This window comes from Notechis scutatus, chromosome 1 (assembly GCF_049901735.1).
Source record: "Notechis scutatus isolate UNSWTSFEM ecotype Mainland chromosome 1, rNotScu1.2, whole genome shotgun sequence".
NCBI classification, from domain to species: Eukaryota; Metazoa; Chordata; class Lepidosauria; order Squamata; family Elapidae; genus Notechis; species Notechis scutatus.
The window spans coordinates 82,529,134-82,552,155 of NC_142009.1; the positions used below are offsets into that span (position 1 = coordinate 82,529,134).

Genomic DNA, 23,022 nt, shown 5'->3' on the forward strand with positions numbered 1-23,022 from the left:
TTCCAAAGCTTACTGGTTTCAGGAATGTCTTATTCTATATCACTTAAAACACTTGGAGTAAGGCCCTCTAATGCCACTGGAATTTATCCTCTACCCTTCCAGCAACGCAAAACCTAACAAATTACAGCCAAAGCTTCGAGGATGCTTCCACCATCTGCACGGCAAAAAGCAGCCACAACATCGCCGACGTGCTGCAATCGCTCCGATTGTTTCCGCCGCTGATCCCGGCAGCACAAAAGACGCGAGTCCGCCTCCTGCCGCATCTCCATCCGGGTAGCTGTGGAGGGGAGGCTCGGATGCTTCCCTCCCAGTCAGGCCCTGGAGTTCCTCCGAGCATGGGGCCTCTTGCCCAAGAAGCAGATACGCGGGATCCCCTTTTGGGGGTCTCCGAAACGCGAACGCTTCAGGCTTCGGGGAGCCCTGATCTCGACACGACCCCGACAGAAGACGAGCGGCGACAGCTACGTTTCGTAATCAAAGGTCGTTTGCTGCCAGCGGCTAAGTTGCAAACACGTGAAAAGGGGGACAATTCTGGGGACGCGAGGTTGCTGAATGGAAGGGGGTCTTCCTGAGTTTTTGAAAGCCACCTCTAAACCTCTGGAGCGGGCGGGAATTAGGCGAAGTCGTGTTGAAGTATCGTCAAGGAGCAGTTTTTGCCCCGCAAGCGTCCCGCTTCTTCATTGCTGCACGTGCTTGAAGGATTCAACCTTATCTCACACGGAACCTGATTTCTTGCCATTAAAATCAGTTTCAGTAAGACCCAGATATTGAGATAGCTCAGACGTCCTGCTCCGGTTCCCGGAAGACCATAGGATGTTTAAATATCTAGGAGATTCAGGTCATGATTGTCCCAAGGGTGTTTTTTTTTCAAGAGGTTAACCAGAAAGTCCAGTTGCCTCTTGGAAAAGCACTTTTGGTACACATAGGACTGCTGGTTTTATTAGTGTAAAGTTCATCTTAATGTGATGAAAAAGAAAATTTAAAATGTGATGCTGGAACTGAAACCTTTTCATAATTGATATTATAGGTGGATTTAATAGTTCAGATATTTTACGAAGCTCCCTGAACCTAGAACCCTCCAAGTATTATATTTTGATTTTGGAAACTTCCTTCTTTGACTTCAGAGATTTTGAAAGTTGAGGAAAAGTTATCAAGCTTCAGTTTACCTTAAAAACTAGCTGGAGAAGAAAATACGTGAATAGTTTGGAAGCTTATTTAATATCATTAAATCATTAAATTAGGGTTGTGTCATAATGTTTGCAATATTAATGAGACCATTTTTATCCATGAAAAAGAGTGCATCTGATTTAATTGGGTATTGATTTATTCCTACGCATGAATATTATTTTGAACATGTGGCACTTAATTGAATTACGAAGGACAAACTTTATGCTTTGAGAAGTTCAAAACTAGATAAATCTGTATTAGCTTAATTGACCAAAATAAACAAACAATAATTAGGTTCACAGTGTGAAAAATAGAGACACAAGTAAAATTAAAATAAAAACCTAATCTTCATTTTGGAAGATATGATGGAACACTTTCTTTGAAACATAGATGCTTTTTGTGTAGCAATTTTGTTTTGTGCGTGTAACCATATTATGGATATGCAAATACTGGTAGGATCTTTTAGTCTGGATGTAGGCCCAGTAAAAAGTCGGGCAGATTTTTCCTTTGGATGACTCTTTAATCACAAGCAGACTGTTGATTCTGCAGTAGTACATTTTCATGGGTGAACTTAGTGAAATCAGTGTATACTTCTTTTCTAAAGACAGGCTGCTTTCATAAAATAAGAAAGATCCCAAAATAATTATTCTGATATAAAGACACCCAAATTGCAGTCTCGGCTGTTCAATGGCACAGTCTTATAAGCTGGTGGTATTTCCTTCAGAGAAAGAAACTAGTGGTCGTAATGTGTAAGAAAGTTTAGTAGGTTATTATTTAACTATTTCTTACTAATCTTCCCAGAGAAAAGTTATTTATTATAAATGTAAAAAGTCAAATTCATTCCAAATTCACACTTCTGCACTTAGAATTTGTACCAGGAGCATACTTGGGACAGTCACTTTACATAATCTCCCAAACAATCTGGAGATTTAAAATGCCATGTTGTGCTAGTCCAATCTCTTCTTGAAAACTTCCAGTGTTGGCACATCCACAACTTCTGGAGGCATATTGTTCCACTGTCAGGAAATTTCTCCTTAATTCTAGGTTACTTCTCTCCTTGATTAGTTTCCATCCATTTTTTTCTGTCCTGCCTTCCAGTGCTTTGGAGAATAGCTTGACTCCCTCTTCTTTATCCCTTAGATCAGGGGTCCCCAACCACCGGTCCGCGGACCGGTACCGGTCCGCGGAACAAGTCTTACCGGGCCGCTGGTTGCTGGGCGCCGCCATCTTTTTTTGATTAAAAAGTGCTTCCGGTGAGCTTTTCCGGGTAGAAAGCTCACCGGAAGCACTTTTTCATCAAAAAAAGATGGCGGCGCCCAGTTGATGCCGGTATCGGGCCGCGGCGCCCAGCTGATGCCGGTACCGGGCCGCGGCATAAAAAAGGTTGGGGATCACTGCCTTAGATATTGGAACACTGCTATCATGTCACCCCTAATCCTTCTTTCTATTAGCCATACCCAATTCCAGCAATCATTCTTCATGTGTTTTAGCCTTCAGACCCTAATTATCTTTGTTGCTCATCTCTGCTCTCTCTCTAGAGTCTCAACATCTTTTTTACATCGTGGCAACCAACATTGGATGCAATATTCCAAGTGTGATCTTACCATTACCCACTTCACATGATCTTGATTCTATCCCTCTGATCTATCCTCTGTTAATGCAGCAAAAGTCTGCTTTTTTGGCATCTGCAGCACACTGCTGGCTCATATTTAAGTAATTGTCCACTAGGACTCCCAAGATCCCTCTCACAATTACTATTGAGCCAGGTTCCACCTATATTATACCTATACATTTGATTTTTCTTGCCCAAATGTAGACCCTTACTTTTTTCATCGTTTCATTACATTGTGTTAGATAGGGCCCAATGTTCAAGTCTGTCAAGATTCTTCTATATCTATAGCCTACCTTCTGGAGTGTTGCCTATTCCTAACACTTGGAATAACAATTCCAATTGTTTTATATACTTTAGTTCTGTTGGTTTTATCCTGTGTATTGATAATAAATAAGCTATTGTGCATATTTGGCAATTGTGACAGTTTGATAGTTCTCCTGCATGCTGCATCGAGAGCCCAGGATAGGATGGGTTGACTCCTTCCTATGATGTCATAGCTGAGTCTGTACTAAGATATAAAAGCCAGCCCCCGGGAGAGACCCCAGCTTTTGACTCAGCTCCTTTCAGTCAGTAGCTGTGTCTCTGAAAGCATTCTGTTAGATAGCAATCACCAGCGATCTTCAGTACCTTTTTTCCTCACTTCAAGCAGCTCCCAGGGCAGCTGCTCTTCCAGGAGAGCAGGGCTCTCTCTCTCTCCTCTGCAACGTTGGGAGCAGCGTTACAGAGCTCTGTGCAGGCAAGCTGGGCAGCGTGTGCAGACCTCCCCCACGCCTGAAGTTTGGAGCGATCGTAAAAACGATCGGCAAACTGATAAGAGCTCAAGCCAGCTGATTGTGTGGCTGGTTGCTGTATTTTTCCCTTGCTGACTTCGCTCGGGGCTCTGTATAGCCTAAGGAGCAATTCTTCAATCTTGGAGCCTGTTTTCCTGTAGTCAGCGGCCATCTTGAATTCAAACCTTCCACTACGAGGTGAGCAGCCATTTTGTAAGCCTGGGGGCCATTTATACCCTAAGGGGCTTAATAGAAAAATTTCTAAACAGCTTCTTTCCAACGCAAGAGCCTTTATTTTACAAATGGAGCAAGATAAGGCTCAGGCAGAGCTTCCCCCCCAGTGGAACAGTCTCTTAAGCCCAATAGGAGAAAAAGACGTAGGCAACGCACCCAATCAGTCCAGAGGGAGGTGGCTGCTATAATCAAAGCTAAGGCTCTAGCCCCTAAGAAGGCAACTCAGGCTGAATTGAGGGCAGAGAAGCGCAGACATGCAGCTCTAGAGAGGCAGTTCAACAGAACTATTCAACAGAAGGGAGTGCAACTACAGCATGTTTCAGGTGATACTCGTGGGCCCCAACCAAGCCCTCCCAGGGGAGGAGAAGTTATCTATGAGCCTTTCCATCCTCCATCCTGGTCTCCTGAGGCTCTTGCTGTACAGTCAGATCCTCAGGATTTAAGCAGATCTGGGCCTTATTTCCAACAGGCTTCTGTGCCCTATGCTCCTCCCCCTCCCTCCAGGCCTCGAACCTCTCCTCAATCTAGGCCTGAAGCCACCTTCACTCCCACAGCAGTGGGCCTTCTGCCTCTACCTTTGAACATAGACCAAGGGATATCCAAGATGTTGTCTCATTAGCCATTAGGCAGAGATTGGCTGAAGGCTTCAAGCAAATTCTTCAACCTCTGGAAAGGGTTCAGGCCCTTCTCCCTTCTCAATGTATAAGTTCTTTGCCTCATCATCCTGATTTACACAGGCCTCAGGACCCCAGGATCCATTCTTTTCTACCAGAATGGGAGGAGGTTGATGAGGGAGGAAGGAAGGGCTTCACCATCTGAACACAGTTACTCTTCTCATTCAGAGTGTGAAGAGGGTGAGATTTTTGACCAAAATTTTTCAGAGGAAGAGGATTCTCGCCCAGAGCAGACATCCTCTGCATTGGTCTTCAAACCTACTCTCTTCAGACCATTACTCAGCAAGGCCTTGGTCACTGCCAAGCTGTCGCCAGAGGAAGTGGCTCCCGAGCTACAAGGAAATCCCTCTAGCCAAGGGGATTCGCTCTTCTCCAAGCCTGTAGTGCATGCAGAGGTTTTGCCTTCTCCCATTTTGTTCCTGGACATGGTCAAGGAACAGTGCGCTTCTCCTTCAGCAGGTCCTCGCCCATCTTCTTTGGATAAGCGTTTCTACAATGTCAGCGCAGCTCTGGACAATGCCCTGGCAGTGCCTTCTGTTGACATTCTGGTTCTGGCCTCGTTCTCATGTTCTGGCACTCCCACGGAGCCAGAAGATATCCTGAAATCGGATGATAAACGTTCTGAACAGACCCTCAAGCGCAATCACCAGGCCGCTGCTTGGGCTGTTCGGGCTTCAACAGCAGCATCCTTTTTCACCAGGGCATCCATACGGTGGCTGCGCCAACTCCAGAATAGATTGCCTGCTTCTGACCTTCGGTCTCACCAAGACCTTAATAAGATGATCACAGCGGCGGAATTCACTGCGGATGCCACTCTCAATTCCACCCAATTTGCATCCAAGGCCATGGCATCTTCTGTAGCAGCAAGAAGACTTTTATGGCTCCGAAATTGGCAGGCAGAGTCATGCCGAAAATGGAAGCTGGCTTCAGTTCCTTTCACAGGCGATAAGCTTTTTGGCGATGCTCTGGAACCTCATCTCATCAAAACCAGAGATAAATGTAAAATTCTCTCTTCCTCTGGGAAGAAAGCCGACTATCACCCTGCTCCTTATCGCCCTCCTGCCTTCCGAGCGGAGACCTCATCTCTCTTCTCCCGCTCTCACAGGCCATGCTCCCAACGCCAAGACCAACGGGCGGAAACATCTGGCAGGCAACAACCTTCTACTGGTAAACGGCCCTTTCGGGGGGAGGGGGTTCCTTCTGTCGCTCTTAAGTAATCCCTTGTTCTCCCCACCCATCGGAGGTTGCCTAGCCTTCTTTGCCTCCAAATGGGAGAAGTCAACGACGGACGCCTGGGTGCTCAACACTATTAGGTCAGGGTTACAATTGGACTTCCTAACCCCACCCCCAAAAATTTTTTTTGATCTGTCCTGTGTCTCGGGACATTTCCAGGCAAGCCCTCATGAATCAGGCCATTCAGCACCTTCTTGAAATCAGGGCTATTCAACCTGTTCCGCCGTCTCAACGGGGACGTGGACTTTACTCTCGCCTTTTCATCGTTTCCAAAGCCTCAGGGGGGTGGCGAGCCATCCTTGATCTAAAATTTCTCAACCAATTTGTAAAATACAGGCGATTTAAAATGCAGACTCTGCATTATATTTTAGAGAGCATTCGGGAGGGCGACCTCCTCTCTTCCATTGATCTCACTGAGGCTTACCTCCACATCCCAATTTGGCCTCATCATCGCCAGTTTCTCCGTTTCTGTTATCAGAATACCCATTACCAGTATCGAGCACTTCCCTTCGGCCTCTCATCGGCTTCAAGGGTCTTCACGAAGGTTCTGGCAGCACACTCTACCAGAAGCGCGGCCACTTCTGCTGCCTGGGCATCCCAAGCATCCTTGAAGGAGATTTGTCGTGTGGCCACATGGACATCCCCGCCTTCTTTCATCAGACACTACCATCTGGATGCTTTTGCCTCGGCGACTGCAGCCTTCGGCAGATGGGTGGTTCAACGAGTGGTTCCACAGTCAGTGTGATGAGCCGGACGAGGACCCGCCCGTGGACATGCAAGTTTTGGTATGTCCCATCCTGGGCTCTCGATGCAGCATGGAGGAGAATGGCCGTTGGTAGAAGTTACTGTAAACACCCTTTCTATCTATGCTGCGAGAGAGACCAGCCCCTCCCTTGATTCGTCCGGAGAGGGTAAGACATATTTCTGTATTTATTTTGGGCTTTCAGAGACACCTTTCAGTCTGTCAAGTGTCTTCGCCAAAGCTGGGGTCTCTCCCGGGGGCTGGCTTTTATATCTTAGTACAGACTCAGCTATGACGTCATAGGAAGGAGTCAACCCATCCTATCCTGGGCTCTCTCGCAGCATAGATAGAAAGAGCGTTCAGGGTAACTTCTACCAAAGCCCATTTCCCCTCTAGTCAGCACTCAAAGGGTTTTGAGTTTCAAATAGAGATTTATGGATATCCTTCTTTCATGATACTATAAAATAGAACTGATAATTTAATCTTTCCTTGCTTTCTATCTTTGGCAGGTGGGGTTTTTCTTGCTTCCATCGCTACTGCAGGAATGCTAGCAGGTTTTGGTATGACACTTGCTGTTACAAAAAAGAAAAGTCCCAATTGGTTCAATAAGGTTTGTTTATTTAAACTTCTTGTGCAGTTCTGGTATTTCAAAAGTGTGTCATAATGGAATAATAGTGATGCAATATACATATATTATGCAATATGTTATATAATAAGATGCAATACTATTTGAGTTACTGTAGGTAGGTGTCTGCTATGAGAACAATTTAAAATTCACAAAGAAAACGTGGGTAAAAATGAAAACTAAAATAAATGGAACACGGTTAAGTCTAAAGTTACAGTCTCTTAAACATTGAACTAGGAGGCATTTTGTTGAACTCTGTTTTATGAGTGGAATACAGGTCTTTGTGAGATTAAACATGATAAATAAAACAGTGATTGTTTTATTATCAGCTGGAATTCAAATATCATTCCAGAAATGCAACCCTAATATCATTGATGTCATTGTAACATAGATTATTTTTTAAAATTTACTAAATTTATATCCTATTTTTTCCACCATGAGACCATGTATAAAAAGTTCTGAGAAAGTTTCCTGCCCAGACACTGAACTGGTTCATAGGAACCTATTTTTTTATAAGAATATCAGTGCCACATGCCCTATAACTTCCAATTCACCAAGCTCTGCTTAAAACCAATCAGGTTTGCCATTGAAAAAGATGATTTCAGATTCAGATGGCGAAGATACAGTGAAATTATACTAAATTCTGAATTCCAAACCAAAACAGAAATTCTGCCTTTTCTTCCCACCCTACTACAAGCCTTTCATGATTATTACCACCAATGGTCCTGTAGGAATGATGCTTTTTAATTAATATCAATAAAGAAATAAAAACTTTAAGCAAAGAATTGTTTTTACATGGTTACATTTTTCCTTAACTGTAACTGTGTCCAGTTTTGGCCACCGCGATTCAAAAAAGATGCTAGAACGAGTGCAGAGAAGAGTAACAAAGATGATAAGGAGACTAGAGGCTAAATCATATGATGAATAACTAAGGGAACTACATATGCTTAACTTAAGAAAGAAGGCTCAGAAGAAATGTGATAGCATTCATCCAATACTTGAAGGGCTATCATTGGGAAGAGGGTGTTGATTTATTCTCCATAGCACTTGTGGGCAGGAAAAGAAGCAATGAGTGGAAGTTTGTCAGAGGAAGATCCAACCTGGAACTAAGGATGAATTTCCTGACAGTAAGAATGGTTGTTAATCAGTGAAACAGCTTGCTATCAGCATTGCAAGTGCTGCATCCCTGAAGGTCTTGAAGAAAAGATCAGGCAACCCTTTGTCCAGGGTGGTATACCTTTCCCCAGTAGACCTGTTGAAAGTGTTCTCCTATATTAAATGATCTAAGCTAGTTTTAACTGAAAGATGGCTTGTCCATTTCATTAATTAACAAATTGCCTAGCTGCTTCTTGATGTTGAGCACTTCTGCTATTTCCACTCCTCAATTCCTCAAAATGCCTGAATATTATTGATACTGCTGATCCATCTTGCAGAACAGAAAGATGAGCAAGGAATAATTATCCTTCCTCGAATTTTATAATCTTGGAGAAAGAAAGATTCCTCCTCTCCCCTATTTCCATGCAAAAGAGAAATAAAACGAACAGCTTACCATACTTCCATACTCTTCCATAGAGTATGGCCTTCCATACTCCTATTTCATTTTGTGGACTTTTGTCTTAATTGTATGACAAAGGAGTCCATGTTGTGCTATAGGATGGGGATAAAAAGCTGCATAGACCTGTTAGGCAGGTGTAAGTAGGTGAGGCATGAATTCTTAAAAATGGGGAAGCAAATTACCTACAACACTACAGAATTATATCTTGAAACAACTACTAATTTTAGGGTGGTTTTAAATATTTCACAAATGTGTCAAAAGTAATTCAACTTAATACTCAGACCAGACTTAAGTAGATCCAATGTACTGAACTAGTTAGTATAAAGTCTTTGTTATGTAGGTATTCATAACAATAATTTGTTTAATAAAACTGGTATAAGGCATGAAAACATGATGTGCTATGTTGCTTATTCAACTAATTTTTATTTCTGTTAATTGATTAAATTTCTCTGTGAACAACAGTGGACTTTATATTATTTAGGTGAATAAAGAACCATAATTACAGAACCTTAAGCTGTAATAAAATGTACTTTCTAATCTTCAAAATAGTTCTCTTAGAGATATGAAACTGGTAGCCTAGAATAGCTACATAAGAAAGTAAAGTTAGATTTTGTTCCCATAATATTTCTGCCCATGACTTGCCATCATTGAGCAAAACAAGCTTTCAAAGTAATGTTACTAAATATACATATTTGGGAGCGGGGGAAGGTCAAGTAGTCTGCTAGGACTAATGGTGATGTTCTTATATGAAGAACAGAAGTTCCCTGAGTTGATTTTTTTTTAAATCCCCACAGGCAAAAAATAACAAGCATGTGATCAAAATTCTCTTAAAATAGTGGCTCCTTCCTTCTTTTATCAATGAGATCTTTTCTATACCACTAGGGAAAAGTCCAAAATGTCTTGTTCCAGTCATTTTTTTCAACACTTGTCTTGAGGTTCTAAGTAGCTTTTGTATACATCATATGACAGCATTTTACTATGAATGACACAGTTATCTGAGTATTTTATCCCCTCAAGGAGTTCTCTCATGAGCAGACATTCCTGAGGTAATAAGCCCAAGTCAGCAGTTTTCCATTATCGTTCTTCTGGGGCATTCATTTTTGTAGAAATTCCCATACCATATTTCATATTTCTCTCTTTTCATGATAAAAAATTGAAAAATTCCTTTGATGTATTATCTCCAAATTCTTATCCTACACAAAACAAAATCAATTGTGTGTTATGTAGTTGTTGAAAAAAATGCTGAGTAAAAACATTCATGAATCATACATTTATGAATGGTGACCCATTTTTATCTGTTTTTAAAACATTTATTAATTTATTGGTTTATTAATAGTCCTGTGAAAAAGATTGGAAACTTACATGTGGATAGCCTCAAAGGTACTTTTTCAAAACGCAACTGGACTTTCTTTGTTTTTCTTTGAAGACGTTTCGCTTCTCATCTAAGCTTAATTATTATTTGTGAGAACCAATGAAACTTCTTAGATGAGAAGTGAAACATCTTCAAGGAAAAGCAAAGAAAGTCCAGATGCCTTTTGAAAAAGCACCTTTGAGACAACCATGACCTGGATAACCAAGAATCTCCCATAAACACCTACACATTTATATGCTTTAATGGCCCTGCGTATATTAACAGATCTTTAACGGAAGATACTTAGAGCAGGGGTGTCAGACTTGATTATATTGAGGGCCGCATCAGGGTTGTGTTTGAACTTGGGGCGTGGCTAGGTGGGTGTGGCCAGGGTAGGCGTGGCCAGCTCAATGTCACTCATGTCTGGGACACCTGTGGTGGCCCGGGTGGGTCCCCCCAGGCTCCATTTTCACTGGCAGAGACACCACGGGCCAGTCCTTCGCTGTTTCTAGGGTGGCCCTGCAGGCCAGATCTAAGCATCCCGCAGGCCAGATCCGGCCTGTGGGCCTTGAATTTGACACCACTGCTTTAGAGGAAGGACAAATATATTTCTTTCCTGCAACCATAATTTTTAATGGTATTAGTATTTGGAGAAATTAAAAGCCTTTACACAATCATAGGCAAAGTTAATATCATTATATGGTTTCCTCAGTGCTTTTTGTTTATGTGTGTACACAGTAATGTGTTTTCCTTCACGTAAAAAATATATTATTCTAGGGTGTAATTGCCACAGCATCTTTACCAGAAAGTGGCTCTTCCCTTGCCTTACGGGCCCTTGGATGGGGTTCACTCTATGCCTGGAGTGGAGTTGCATTGATCAGCTTTGCTATCTGGAAGGCTTTGGGTGTTCACAATGTAAGTATCTTCAATTAATGTTGCATGCTTTGGTGCTTTAGAAATTCCATAAATTCAATAATCATTACACATTTTTATTTGTGTAGGCAGTCTTATGTGTATGAATACACCCCCCCTCTCTCAAGAAATCCCACTCCTGGGAGCTTACAGTGTGTAGTTGCATGGGTTGCTCAATAAAATGAAAAACCAGCAGATAGTGAATGCACTAAATTCACATTTATTTAATAAAAGAGGTTTTGCCGGGATTCAGAGTTGGCTTAGTGTTTTTTGGGGAACCTAGGACAGAACAACTAGATGGCAACAAAGAGTAAGAAAATTCTGTTTTCTTTTGATATCATCTAGTGGCCATCTGTATTTTGGTTGCCCAGATCTGGTAGCTGTAATTACCAATACTTGGTTCAGAATTCTCTTTTAAAACAAGAATTGAATTTTGAATTTTGTAGCAGCCCTTAGAGTGGGGGGGAATTGCCAGCAATACAGTATTTTTTGTCTAGTAACTGCTTGCAAAGGTTTAAACATTTATTAGCAGTAATTATATAGTTCTCAGAAGAATATAACTGGGGCTGAAAGATTCGAGCTGCTATTCTGCAAATAAAAAGCTTATGAAAAACATCTATTTGCAGAATTTGTTTTTTTTTTCTTTTTATATGCTTCTCCATCTCATAGCAATGACACTGAGTCATATATAAGAACATTAGAATATTCTATTCTCAAATTATTCTAAGTCTAACATGGTATAATTTGATAAGCACTGAGTTTCTGTAATCTGTGGGGATGAACCATTAGGATACATTTTCTGTCCAATATTGAATTTCTCTAATTCTTCTCTGGTTCTCTGAAATGCGGGAAGGAACATAATGTGTCCACTTCTATTATCTTGAGCAATATTTTTGCCACATTTTTCAAATGTTGACATAGTAGCAAAAACCTGCAGCAAGACAAAGAGAGATTAAAAACAACCTCCAATAGATTTCTTCTAGCTCCATTATCAATGATTATTAGTCACGTTGCAAAGAGATATTTTTATTTGAATAGAGTTTGAAACTATCACTGATTGGTTTGGCTACTTAAGTAATAATGTTGATTTTCTATAAGATCATATTAAACAACATTGTCTACAGGGGTTTACAGTTTCTTTTGATGTCAGGAAACTGAGTAGAGCATATTAGTTGGAGAATTGTAGGACAAAGAATAATTTTTTAAATCTCAAAAAACCACAGTGGCATGCTCCTTCTGTATTTTTTTTAATTCAAATAAATTTGTACATTTATTTTTTAAATTGGCCCATACAAATAAAACTTGACAGAATAATAGAATAATGTCACCTAGAAATGTCCTTGCTACATGGTAATGTGTAGGTGAAATTGTAAAATAATTGCAAAGGTGAAGTTACTGCAAAAAATAGAGAAAAATCAGATAGGATTCAGGAACAGAAAAAAAGAATTATCCTTAAATTCTGGGTACACCACTTTTACGCACTAATGCAGGATTTTCCTCAGTATCAAATCATAACCATAATTTGTGTACAACTCTGATTAAGGGTGAAAAGCCTGTGGTGCTTTAAATCAGGGGTGTCAAACTCGTGGCCCGTGGGCCAGATGCGTCATGCACTGACCACGCCCAGTGGAGTCATTTAGCGAAAGGAAAAAAAGTTGCAATACATCACGACGCCATGTCATTGTGAGTTTGACACTCTGCTTTAGATGTTGCTAACCTGCAAATCCCAGCATCCTTCGCCAAAGATTACAATGGATGGAGATTCTGGAAAGTGTGGTTGAGCAGCACCTGGAAGATTGCACTGCATTTAACTCTGCACATGGCTATGTTATTAGTGCAGCATGTGTTTTATTTGTCCTGTGAATCTAAAATAAAAAAGAATGAGATGTTTGCATGCAAGGTGTTTACACCTAACACATAGATTGTGGTAATTAGCCACAGGTGCTGCTTTGGAAGTAAATGTTATTTGCCCCAAATGGGTAGGCAAACTAGCAGACCCAACTGCACACCAGAAATATCATACAAAAGACACAGGCAGTGCTTCCTTAAGGAATTAAGAGCCAATTAACAGATTACATCATCATAGATTAGCTATTTAGAAGAATTGATATGAGAAAAAAATGTAAAAAAGGGGTTACTTTTTTTTAGCCAGGTCTGAAAAGAAAAAGAAGCATTTTCACGAGTAAGAGGCTTTAGGAGTGTTGGAAGTTCACTTTTTATTTCACAAATAGAATTTGGATCTGTTAAATTGTTGTATTGTTCTCTGAAGTAGTAAACATTATGAAAGTAATAATGCTCTGGGGAAGAGGTAACTTTCGTTGCTCAGAGCCATCAGCATATATTTCTAAAAAAATACAGCTGATCCTTTAGCTGCTCTGATGAAAACACAGTTTGATTGTCTTGACATACAGTTTTCATTCCCCAAAGCCTTCGAAAAAGGTCCCGACTGCCTCAAAGGGATCCTCATTGCTGCTGAGTTGAAATGCTAAGAATTCAGGAGAACTGATCAGCATTTCCTCTTGGCACCCCACATTCTTTATACCTGCTGTTCATGTTCTGCTGTTCTTTGATTTGAGGAAAGATTGGAGAGTCACTATCGGGTGTGTAAGAGCTGCTTGCTTCTCTGCTAAGTTGCAAAGATGATGTGGCACAGATGAAGCTTTATTGGGACAAGGAAGAGAACTTGGGAGGCAGCTGAGAAAGGAGGTCAACCAGTAGAAACCTGGGCTCTGCTGGACTATGACATTCCCGTCCAAAATCACGTCCCCAAGACTTTCAGTCATCTCAGATACCAAGTGAGAATTACGAAGTAGCCTTGCAGAGATGTGATGCCATCCAAGAATGGTACAAAGGCTGCATGTGAAGGTGACCTTAAACGTAAATGACAAGCGTTTAGCAGATGTGAGTCCAGTCTTACATCTAGTATGCATCTTCTAGTGTAGGAAATAGTGAGAAGAAGCTTCATGAAATTTTGTTTTTGAGCTGTAAACTATTCTAAAATGATCAAGGAAAATAACTTCAGCAAAGAGATCTCATGCGCTTATCCCCAGCTGAACCTGAAAAGGTGTCTTACAAGAAGCAATGCTTGGTAAAATACAGAACATAAGAAAGGACGATCTGGTGTTCTTCAACTTGACCATCTGTCAGATGGAGGTAGGATTATGAAAAAAAATAGTTTGAAATGTTTTAGCAATCGTATTCAGTAGCCACATTATGAGTCATGATGATTACAACAGCTGTTTAAACCAAAAGGTAATGAGAGAGAAAATTGGAATGGTCCCCAGCCCAGCCCCTAAAGAGATTAGTCATCAACATTGTTGGCACAAATGTTAGAATTTGGAAAGAATAACTAGGTGTTCTGATTGCCTTAGATAGCCTAGGACCTTCAGAGTCAGAGCATAATGACATCCGTTATCATTAGGTAGCCTTTCATAAAATAAGTCTTACTAGGGAAATTAAGACTTTCAATAAAATGAAAAATAAAAACAGGGAATGATGCAATAATTTATCTTGGATGCAGTTGAAGAAAATGCCTTGGAAAGTCCTTCGTTGCACTACAGCTACACCTGCTGGCAAGAGAGGAAATAGGACAACTTTCACAGATTTTTTTTTTACCTTTTAATTTTAGATTTTAATGCATTGTTTATCATCTCATACAAAGATAATTGGAAAATTGTTGTATTTTCAATATTCAGAACTTTAATAAATCAGGGCATGAACTAGGTATAAAATGTGTGCACTTTATACTAAATGTGCAACTGCTTAATCCTTTTATGATTAGATCTGGTCATAACCATATCCATGTGAGTTGCTTTTTCACTGAACACAGTGCCCCCTAGAAGATATCTATATCTCAGAAGTACTAGCTAGTTAAGAATGCCATCTCCATCCACTTCTTTTGGCAGCAAGATGTTGAGACCATGTGATTCCTTTATTGTGTATATTGGCTAATTCTGTTTATGACAACATGTTGATTTTCCTTAGAGTTCTAACTTCTATGGTATAGAAATCTGCTATCTTTTAATGATCTGTTAATGAGAGGTACACAGTGGTATTGTTAGCTAAGGAACATCTGATTCAAAGTAGTTGAGAACTTTCTCTGTTCCACTTCTTGAAATATGGAATTCCCTCTTTGAGAAGCAATCTGTTTTTTTCTATTCTTCTTATCTGGCATTTGAAAGCAATTCTTTTCTAAGAATGTTTAAATTTGCTGGCTTTTAATTTATGATAATTCTTTCTGTCTCTTGGTTATATTTTTAGTCTTGGTCTACTGGGTTTATTTAATGATTAAGCTAGGTGAAAATAGTTTTTCTCTAACTTGGTACAGGTAGTCCTTGACTTATGACTACAATTGAGCCCCAAATTTCCATTGCTAAGCAAGACGGTTGTTAAGTGAGTTTTGCCCCATTTTACAATCTTTGGTGCCACAGTTGTTAAGTGAATCATTTCAATTGTTAGTAACACGGTTGTTAAGTGAACCTGGCTTTTCCATTGACTTTGCTTATCAGAGGGTCACAAAAGGAGATTGTACTACCCTGGGACACTGCAACCGTCATAAATACATGCCAGTTGCCAAGTGTCTGGAGTTTGATCACATGACCACAGAGATTCTGTAATGGTTATAAGTGTGAAAAATGGTCATAAGTCATTCTTTTCGGTGTTGTAACTTTGAAATGTCACTAAATGAATGGTTGTGAGGACTGCCTATATGTTGCATTGTATAGCAAAAGTACAAATTGTGGTACATAGGAAGAGATGACACTAAGATGCCTTCATTATTTAGCCTTACATTAAGAAGCCAACAAGTAAGTACATTATCTTACCTACAGCTAATTTGTTTTCTCAGATTTAAGCAGCATCATAATAGTCTGACATGTACAGTACATTGAGCTGATAAACGTATATAAGTTCATGAAGTTAAAATTAGGTTGCAAAATGCTCAAACTCTCCCAGCCTATCTGTCTTAGTTCCTTCTCCTATAGCTTTATGTTTGAAATTAAATTTATATTGGTTTAAGAAGAAGAAAATAAAGGATATGAGTATATTACCGCTTTTCTACCATAGAAAAGCATAGCATGGTTTTTTGGTTTTGTAAAGGGCAAGTACATATGCCAAACTTTGCCAAGCTTCTGTATTGTTAAAATCAGAATAAAGTACAGTATCCACCAAATCCAAAGTGTAAAACTGTTGTGCTTCAGCATTTCCAAACTTACCGGTAGCCTTTGTCTTTCCAGAAATGTTTCTACTATTTGGTACAGGGTCAGTTTGTTTGCAATTTACTGTGAAAAATGAATTGTGCAGAAGTTCTTATGTCTTAAGTCAGCAAAGATTTTTTTTCCTTTTCTGAATAACTGTAGTCTGATTGCAAGGATTTTCACAAATATGTTACTTTAAAGGAGCATACATAATCGTTACAATCTTTGTGCCAGTTTTAATTGCCATACAATGATAACAGCTACATTATATCAACAGAAGAACCACTTGATAGAAATGCGTAATGGTTTTCCAGCAGTTACAGCAGAATTGTCGTAATTTATTTTTAGCCAGAGGAAATAAGCAATTTATCTTTATATTTAATTAAAGCTGCAGTTGTAACATTTGCCAGCTACAGGAACATTTCTGTATCTGTATCTCACCTAGCTAATGTTTTTGTTAAAGATAAAATAAGAAAGAAACAAAAAGCTTTCATAATTTGTAGTGGTCTATGGCAATTAGAAAGCAACATGAAATAAGTAATGAAGACTCTTTTCATCATGATAGTCTTCATAAATCAGTTTTGTAATCCCTTCACAAAGCAGATACTATCATTTATTTTATAGCAAGGATGAGTCATAAAATATTTATGAAGTTAAAAAAAAAACAAATTATAAATGAGGACTGCACATATACAGATGGTGGATGCAAACCAGGCTGGGGAGGGATTCCATGACCTTATAATATATTGTCTTTGTGAAAAAATTCATAACATCTTTGTTTCGTATACATACATTAACCTTTAGAACTGCTGTGAGTAGGAAGGCTTTGACTACTTCCACTGTGTCTAATTAAAAGGGAAATTAATTGTTTAACCTTATTTCTTATATTTACAGCCTCCCCTATTTGGTAACCCAGAGTATGATTTAAGAATCAAAACGTTTTAACAAAATGAAAGAAAATTCAAAGTTTTCAAAAGCCAAAAAAACGACAGCAGGTGTTAAGTATTCCAAATAGAATAGAATAGAATTCTTTATTGGCCATGTGTGATTGCACATACATAAGGAATTTGTCTCTGGTTTCATAATTTCTCAGTGTATATACAAGCAACAAGTGATAAATCATGATCCTAATCATAATGCAGTCATCATAAATCATAACCTAAAACACTCAGTGATAGTCAGAAGATATAAAATAGTAGCAATCAACATACAAACAACAAAGTTGGTAATCATAAGATGCTAAAGGAATAGGTAATATGAAAGATAAGAGGATAATACAGCCTTACTACATAGTTTGGTATTCTAAAACACTGTTGTGGGAATTATGGTCTCCATGCAGCTTTGATGTCATCAGTGACCTAGGCAGGAGAAAAACATGCTGTAGTCAGAAGTTCTAATTGTGACACATCCTGTCTGGAAACCAACATATGAGTTGGTTTCCCAAAGTTTTCTAGGCACAATTCAAGACTGCCATTTTTAATGTAGTAAGTATCAGATGACTAGGACCTCCTTTACCTATACATAAATCTTTTTAAATGGCGTGAGGGCATATTCTTGGTTGTATCCACCTGCCTGCAACCAGAGTTTCAGCAGCGAAGATACCCCCCTCAATTACTGTCTCATTCTTACCTAGTTCATTTTCTTCCTTAGGAGTTAACCAGGTTCATAAGACTGATCATTTTTCCTTTGGGGTTTGACATTCATTAGTTTATGTTAAACGGCTTACCTTAAAAGGAGATAATTGGCTAATTAATTCCATTTTAATTAGCATCTGATTGTGTCTGTGTCATTAAAAAAAAGTTGTCACCTGCTCCAAACCCTAGAGATAGAGTGCAACTAGCCAAGATCTAATGTGGCCTCTGCAGAATTTTGTAATAGGAGAGCAACTCCTTAGCATTTCAGGAATCTCTTTTCCATTCTTTTCCACCCCGTTCAGATTAGTATGAACAGATGCCCAATATCTCTGTAATAGCAGAGTTTGCATTCTCTTCACCTGCTTTGTTTCGCTTATCTACTTTTAAAAGGCAGAATGGAATAAAAAACAATTTAAGGGGCCTTTATATTTGTCTGCTGAAGAATGAGTGGTGGGTTAAAATGGGAAAAATAATTATTTATCTTTTATGATAAAAAGGTTGACAGTTTGAAGAGACCCAGTTGTTCTGTTTTCCAAGGAGACAAACTGGGATCTTTTTCCTTTTTTCCTTCGTTCCTTCGTTCCTCCCTCCCTCCCTCCCTCCCTTCCTTCCTTCCTTCCTTCCTTCCTTCCGAAGCTCACTCCAGAGAGTTATCTTCAAAATTATTGAGATGAAAAGACAAATGTTGTGTAGGGTGCAAATAATTCACATCAGCCTAAACCGAAGAATAATGCTGGAGTTTACATTTTTGGTGTTTCATCAGAATGTAATAAAATTAATGTTTACTTTTTAATGCGGTTTTAGGGGGTGATAAATTTTACTTTCCAGCATTAATTACTAATTGTTTCCCTGATTGTTTATACTTATATCCAGGGGTGGGATTCTACCAGTTCGCACCTATTTGCTAGAACTGGTTAACATTCTAAGCAGTTCGGAGAACCGGTTGTTAGAAGAAATTACTGGCCTAATCCTGTAAGGAAGGCAGGAAGGAAACATTCTGGTGTTGCTTACAGAAACTGCCTCTCCATTGACCCTTATTACATTCTTGGCAGGACTAGACTTCCTGTCTCAGGAACGTCTCTGGAGTTTTTTCCCCCCTCCTTTGCTAGTACTTTGCTTGTGTGGAGTGACCATTTAAAGTTATAATGGCACTGAAAAAAGTGACATGACCATTTTTCACACTTACGACTGTTGCAGCATCCCCACAGTCATGAGAGGCCTGGCAAGGAGATGCGTGCCTCGAAGTGAGTGATATTGAGTTGGCCATGCCCAGACAATAACATGACCACCAAGCCACATCCACCCAGTCACATGACCACCAAACCACACCCACCAACTAAGCCACGCCCACAGAACCAGTTGTTAAAAATTTTGAATCCCACCCCTGCTTATATCCTATTATGCAATTTCAAATAGAATCCATGAAGTTTCCACCCTCTGTTTTGTTCAGTTATTGACATTAATGCAATTCCTTAGCTTCAACAAGGCTGCTGCTAAATCTACTCTATTAGACCTTACTTATTCCTCTCTTTTGAAGAAAACCTGTGAACTTGAAATTGGATTATGATGATGATTTCATATTTCTATGTCCTTTCTTATTCACACCCACACATGGTGAAAAAAGAAAACTAAAATGCTGTACTCATAACAAAATCTTTCATCCCATATTCCTATGGGGAAAGCCTGAATGAAGAGAGAGATATTCAACAGGGATCAAAACCATCTATGAGAAATATCTCAGAAATTTGAGGAAGGACAAGTACCAAGGTTAGGTACCACCATAGAGGAAAGCTACATACAATTGGCTACTCTGTGGTTCAGATCACATGCAGTAAGACTGGTCATCCAACGATTTCCTGCTTTCTAGTTAATCTAAATCTCCCAGCACAGCAGAACAGCTGATGGTAGGAAAAAGGAAAAATAGCAACTTAGCAGGCAAGTTTGCCTGGTAAGGAGTGAGTGGACAGGGAGGGTGGGCCATGTGGGTGGCACAGCCTTGTGTTCCTGTGCAGCCTGGATTAATTGCTTTTGGGGGGGGTGCTCTGGAGGTGACTTTTCTCTGTGGACCACCAAAATTTTCTTGAGGACCACCAGTGGGCTGCGGCCCACCGGTTGGCGACTGCTGTTCTAGGCCATAAGAAGAAGCTTAAACCTGATATGCTAGCTAATTAACAGCCAGTGCAGTTGCTTCAAAAAAAGTGTACCTTGTATAAGCACTCAGTTCACTAACCAACTCATCACAATCTGCACGGTTGAAGGATTTTCCCATTTAAAGTGCATTATAATCTAAGGGTGAGGTTTCCAATGTATGGATAATAACTAGACAATCCCTAAAAGGATGCAGTTGGTCTATCAGTCAAAGCTGGTAATTAGCAATCCTAATCAGAGATCAGTTGGATTTTGAACTTTGAAGATAGTGCAAGAGCAACACTTAAAATACTAAGATTGTATTTATTTGTAATTAAGAGATTTCTTTCAGATTTTCTCTGTTGCATAACTTTTAAGTCTCTTTCATGGTTTGTCTTGGCTAAGATGCATCAAAATATATGTTTACTATAAATGATATTAACCAGATTTCTTTATAGCCGGGAGTTTAAACCCATTACAAAAAGTGATAATTTTTATAAGAAGAATTTACAAACGTGCTTGTCTTTCATTTGATTTGTTTCAGGCAGGAACACATTACATCCTAGTTATACCAAATAACCAATCCATTGTTTTGTTCCTGTTGGTTGGTGAATAAAGAAAAACTTGTGTTTTTGTGTGTGTATGTTTACTCAAAATAGATAGAGGAAGAAAGGAGAGTACTACCGTGTTTCTCCAACATACGGCCTCCCCCAATAGGAAGTCCCAGCATGTTTTATTGGCATAAAATCAAATTAAGCCCCTCCCCCAAATTAAGGCCTATATTAAACATGCAAAATGGGGGGAATGGCAGGGGGGCCTTGCTGTTAGAAAGTACTTTTGTTGCATACCCGGATATGGTGCTGCCTGCATTGACTTTGGCGTTGGTGGGGCACTTTGTATCGGGAGACCTTCTGCCACTGTTGCTTTCCTTTCTCCCCATGCTGCCGTGGCATTTAGAGCAATGCCTCAGCGTTTGGCGCAGCCACGCATGGCCAGCCAGGGCTCCTCCCTGCAACCAGAGCCCGGCGGAGACACTCGGCTTCAGGCGCTCCTGTCGCCGCCTTCCCTTCGCCTTCGAAGGCAAACCCAATTTAAAAACCACACCCTACTACCAGTACAACAACGCCTCCCCTGCCCAAGAGGGCAGCACAACCCCATGTGGGGAGGCGAATCTCCCAGGGCCGCAGCGCAGGATCGGTCCACCCCGGGAGAAGCGGCCAGCCACCATCCCTGCCTGGCACCGAGCAGAGCACGAAGAGCTTCACCTGGGGTGCCCAGCGCAGCTGACAGGCGAGCCCTCCTGCCCGGCAGTGGAGCTCTTGCCAAGGCAGCGAGTGCCTCCCCGCCGGGCCCTCCACTCATCCTGCCAGGGCCACGCCAGAGCCTTGCGGGCTGGGCAGAGCCGGGAAAGCGAGCCGCAGGTACGCGCCCGCCTGCCAACCGAAAGAGCCGGGCCGTCCTGAGCTTGGCTTCCTTCCCAAGTCCCTCCAGCCCAAATCCGAAGGGGCCACCGGGAGAGGCTTCCCGAGTCAGTGATAGCACCCACCTGTCCGCGGACAGGGAGGTGAGGCGATGGCAGCACTGCTTCCCTGGCCGGCCGGTCTGGCGGAGAGAGCCCGAAGCTGCCCGTCCTTTCCACCCCTCACCCAGCCCGTCCCCATCTCCACGCATCTCCAAATGCGCCAGCAGCTCCAAACACTGCAGCGGCACGGGCATCAGGCAGAGGTGCTCACTCGGGGCTCAGCTCGGAGGAGGATGTGGCGTAGGCCGTCGCCTTGCCTCCCTGTCCATGGATGGGTGGGCGGTATCACCGCCTCAGGCAGCTTCTCCCGGTGGCCCTTTCGGGTTCGGGCCGGAGGGTCTTGGGAAGGAAGCCAAGCTTGGGTCGGCCTGGCTCTTTCACTTGGCAGGCTGGGCGCTTCTCCCAGGGTGGGCTGATCCTGCGCTGCGGCCCTGGGAGATTCACCTCCCCACATGGGGTTGGGCTGCCCACTCAGGCAGGGGAGGTTTTGTCATACCGGTAGTAGGGTGTCGTTTTTAAGAGAATTGGCTTTGCCTTCGAAGGTGAAGGGAAGGCGGCGACAGGAGCGCCTGAAGCCGAGTGTCTCCACTGGGCTCTGGTTGCAGGGAGGAGCCCTGGCTGGCCGCGCGTGGTTGCGCCAAACGCCGCGGCATTGCTCTAAATGCCGTGGCAGCATGGGGAGAAGGGAAAGCAATGGTGGCGGAAGGTCTCCTGATACGAAGTGCCCCACCAATGCCGAGGTCAACATCCAAGCCGTCGCTGCCCTCCCGCCCGAGGATGCAAGCGGCGGAATTAAGTCACCCCCAAAAAGACGGCCTAGCCATTTTTTCGGGGGTAAAAAAAAAATCAGGCCCGGCCTTATTTTGTGAGAAACACGGTATCAATGCAGTGAATTTACGGTTTGATGTTGTGGGTTTACATTTATTGATTTATTTTATCTTTTTTTTTTTTTTAGATGAATGAATTTCGGAACAAAATGCAATCATTATTTCCATCAGTTCGAAAAACTGCAGTAAATTCTGTTGAATGGGAAGATATTTGGAAATCTAAGTGAATGTCATATGGAGGAATTTGTACTAAGCCTTACAAAACTACAGAGGAATTAAAATATTCCTATTCATAATGGCATGCAGTTAGTAGTATCAACACATGCCCCCTTAATGTTCCAGGCAAAAGTAAACTTTACTCTTAGTAGTTTTCACTTTAGTGATGATAAGTGCAGAAAAAGATTAAACCGAACACAAAGCTTGGTTTGAAAAAGCATGCTCAATATGTGGTAATGAAACAAAGACATTAACCCTAAAGAAGAGATGAATTGTTGACCAAGTTAATGGGTAATAGTATCCATACTCTGTTCCCTCTGCCAAAGTGATTCATAGTGGTTTTTAAAAGACAATATAAGCCACTAAAGAAGACTGAACAATGTTTGTAAAAAATTATACAAATAAAGTGATGGTCACTAAATCTTATTCTTTGTTCACTGGATTAGCATGAGCCTTCAAGAACCAGGACGATAAAGATACTCAGTGCAAAGAGAAACACAACATATGATGGGTCTACATGGCAGTCTATTTCTGACTCCAAAGAAAGAAATTGCTGGGCCTTTGCAGATCTCAGATTTGTTACCCAAACTATGATGTAATCCAAAGAGAACAGAAGTTTGCTCTTC

The 23,022-nt window shown here is 41.1% G+C and overlaps 1 protein-coding gene across 2 annotated transcripts; it reads left to right on the plus strand.

Moving 5' to 3' along the window:
* The first annotated feature begins 239 nt into the window (after positions 1-239).
* TMEM242 (transmembrane protein 242) lies at positions 240-22,822 on the plus strand. Of its 2 annotated transcripts, none has more exons than XM_026675283.2 (4): positions 240-480; positions 6,942-7,042; positions 10,741-10,878; positions 22,309-22,822. In XM_026675283.2, exons 1-4 carry the CDS (start codon positions 297-299, stop codon positions 22,405-22,407), a joined length of 522 nt encoding a protein of 173 aa, XP_026531068.1. In that variant the 5' UTR covers positions 240-296; the 3' UTR covers positions 22,408-22,822. The 2 variants fall into 2 exon arrangements, with proteins under 2 accessions (XP_026531068.1, XP_087825777.1); XM_087969651.1 differs by lacking the exon at positions 240-480 and adding an exon at positions 515-685.
* Positions 22,823-23,022: the final 200 nt, after the last annotated feature.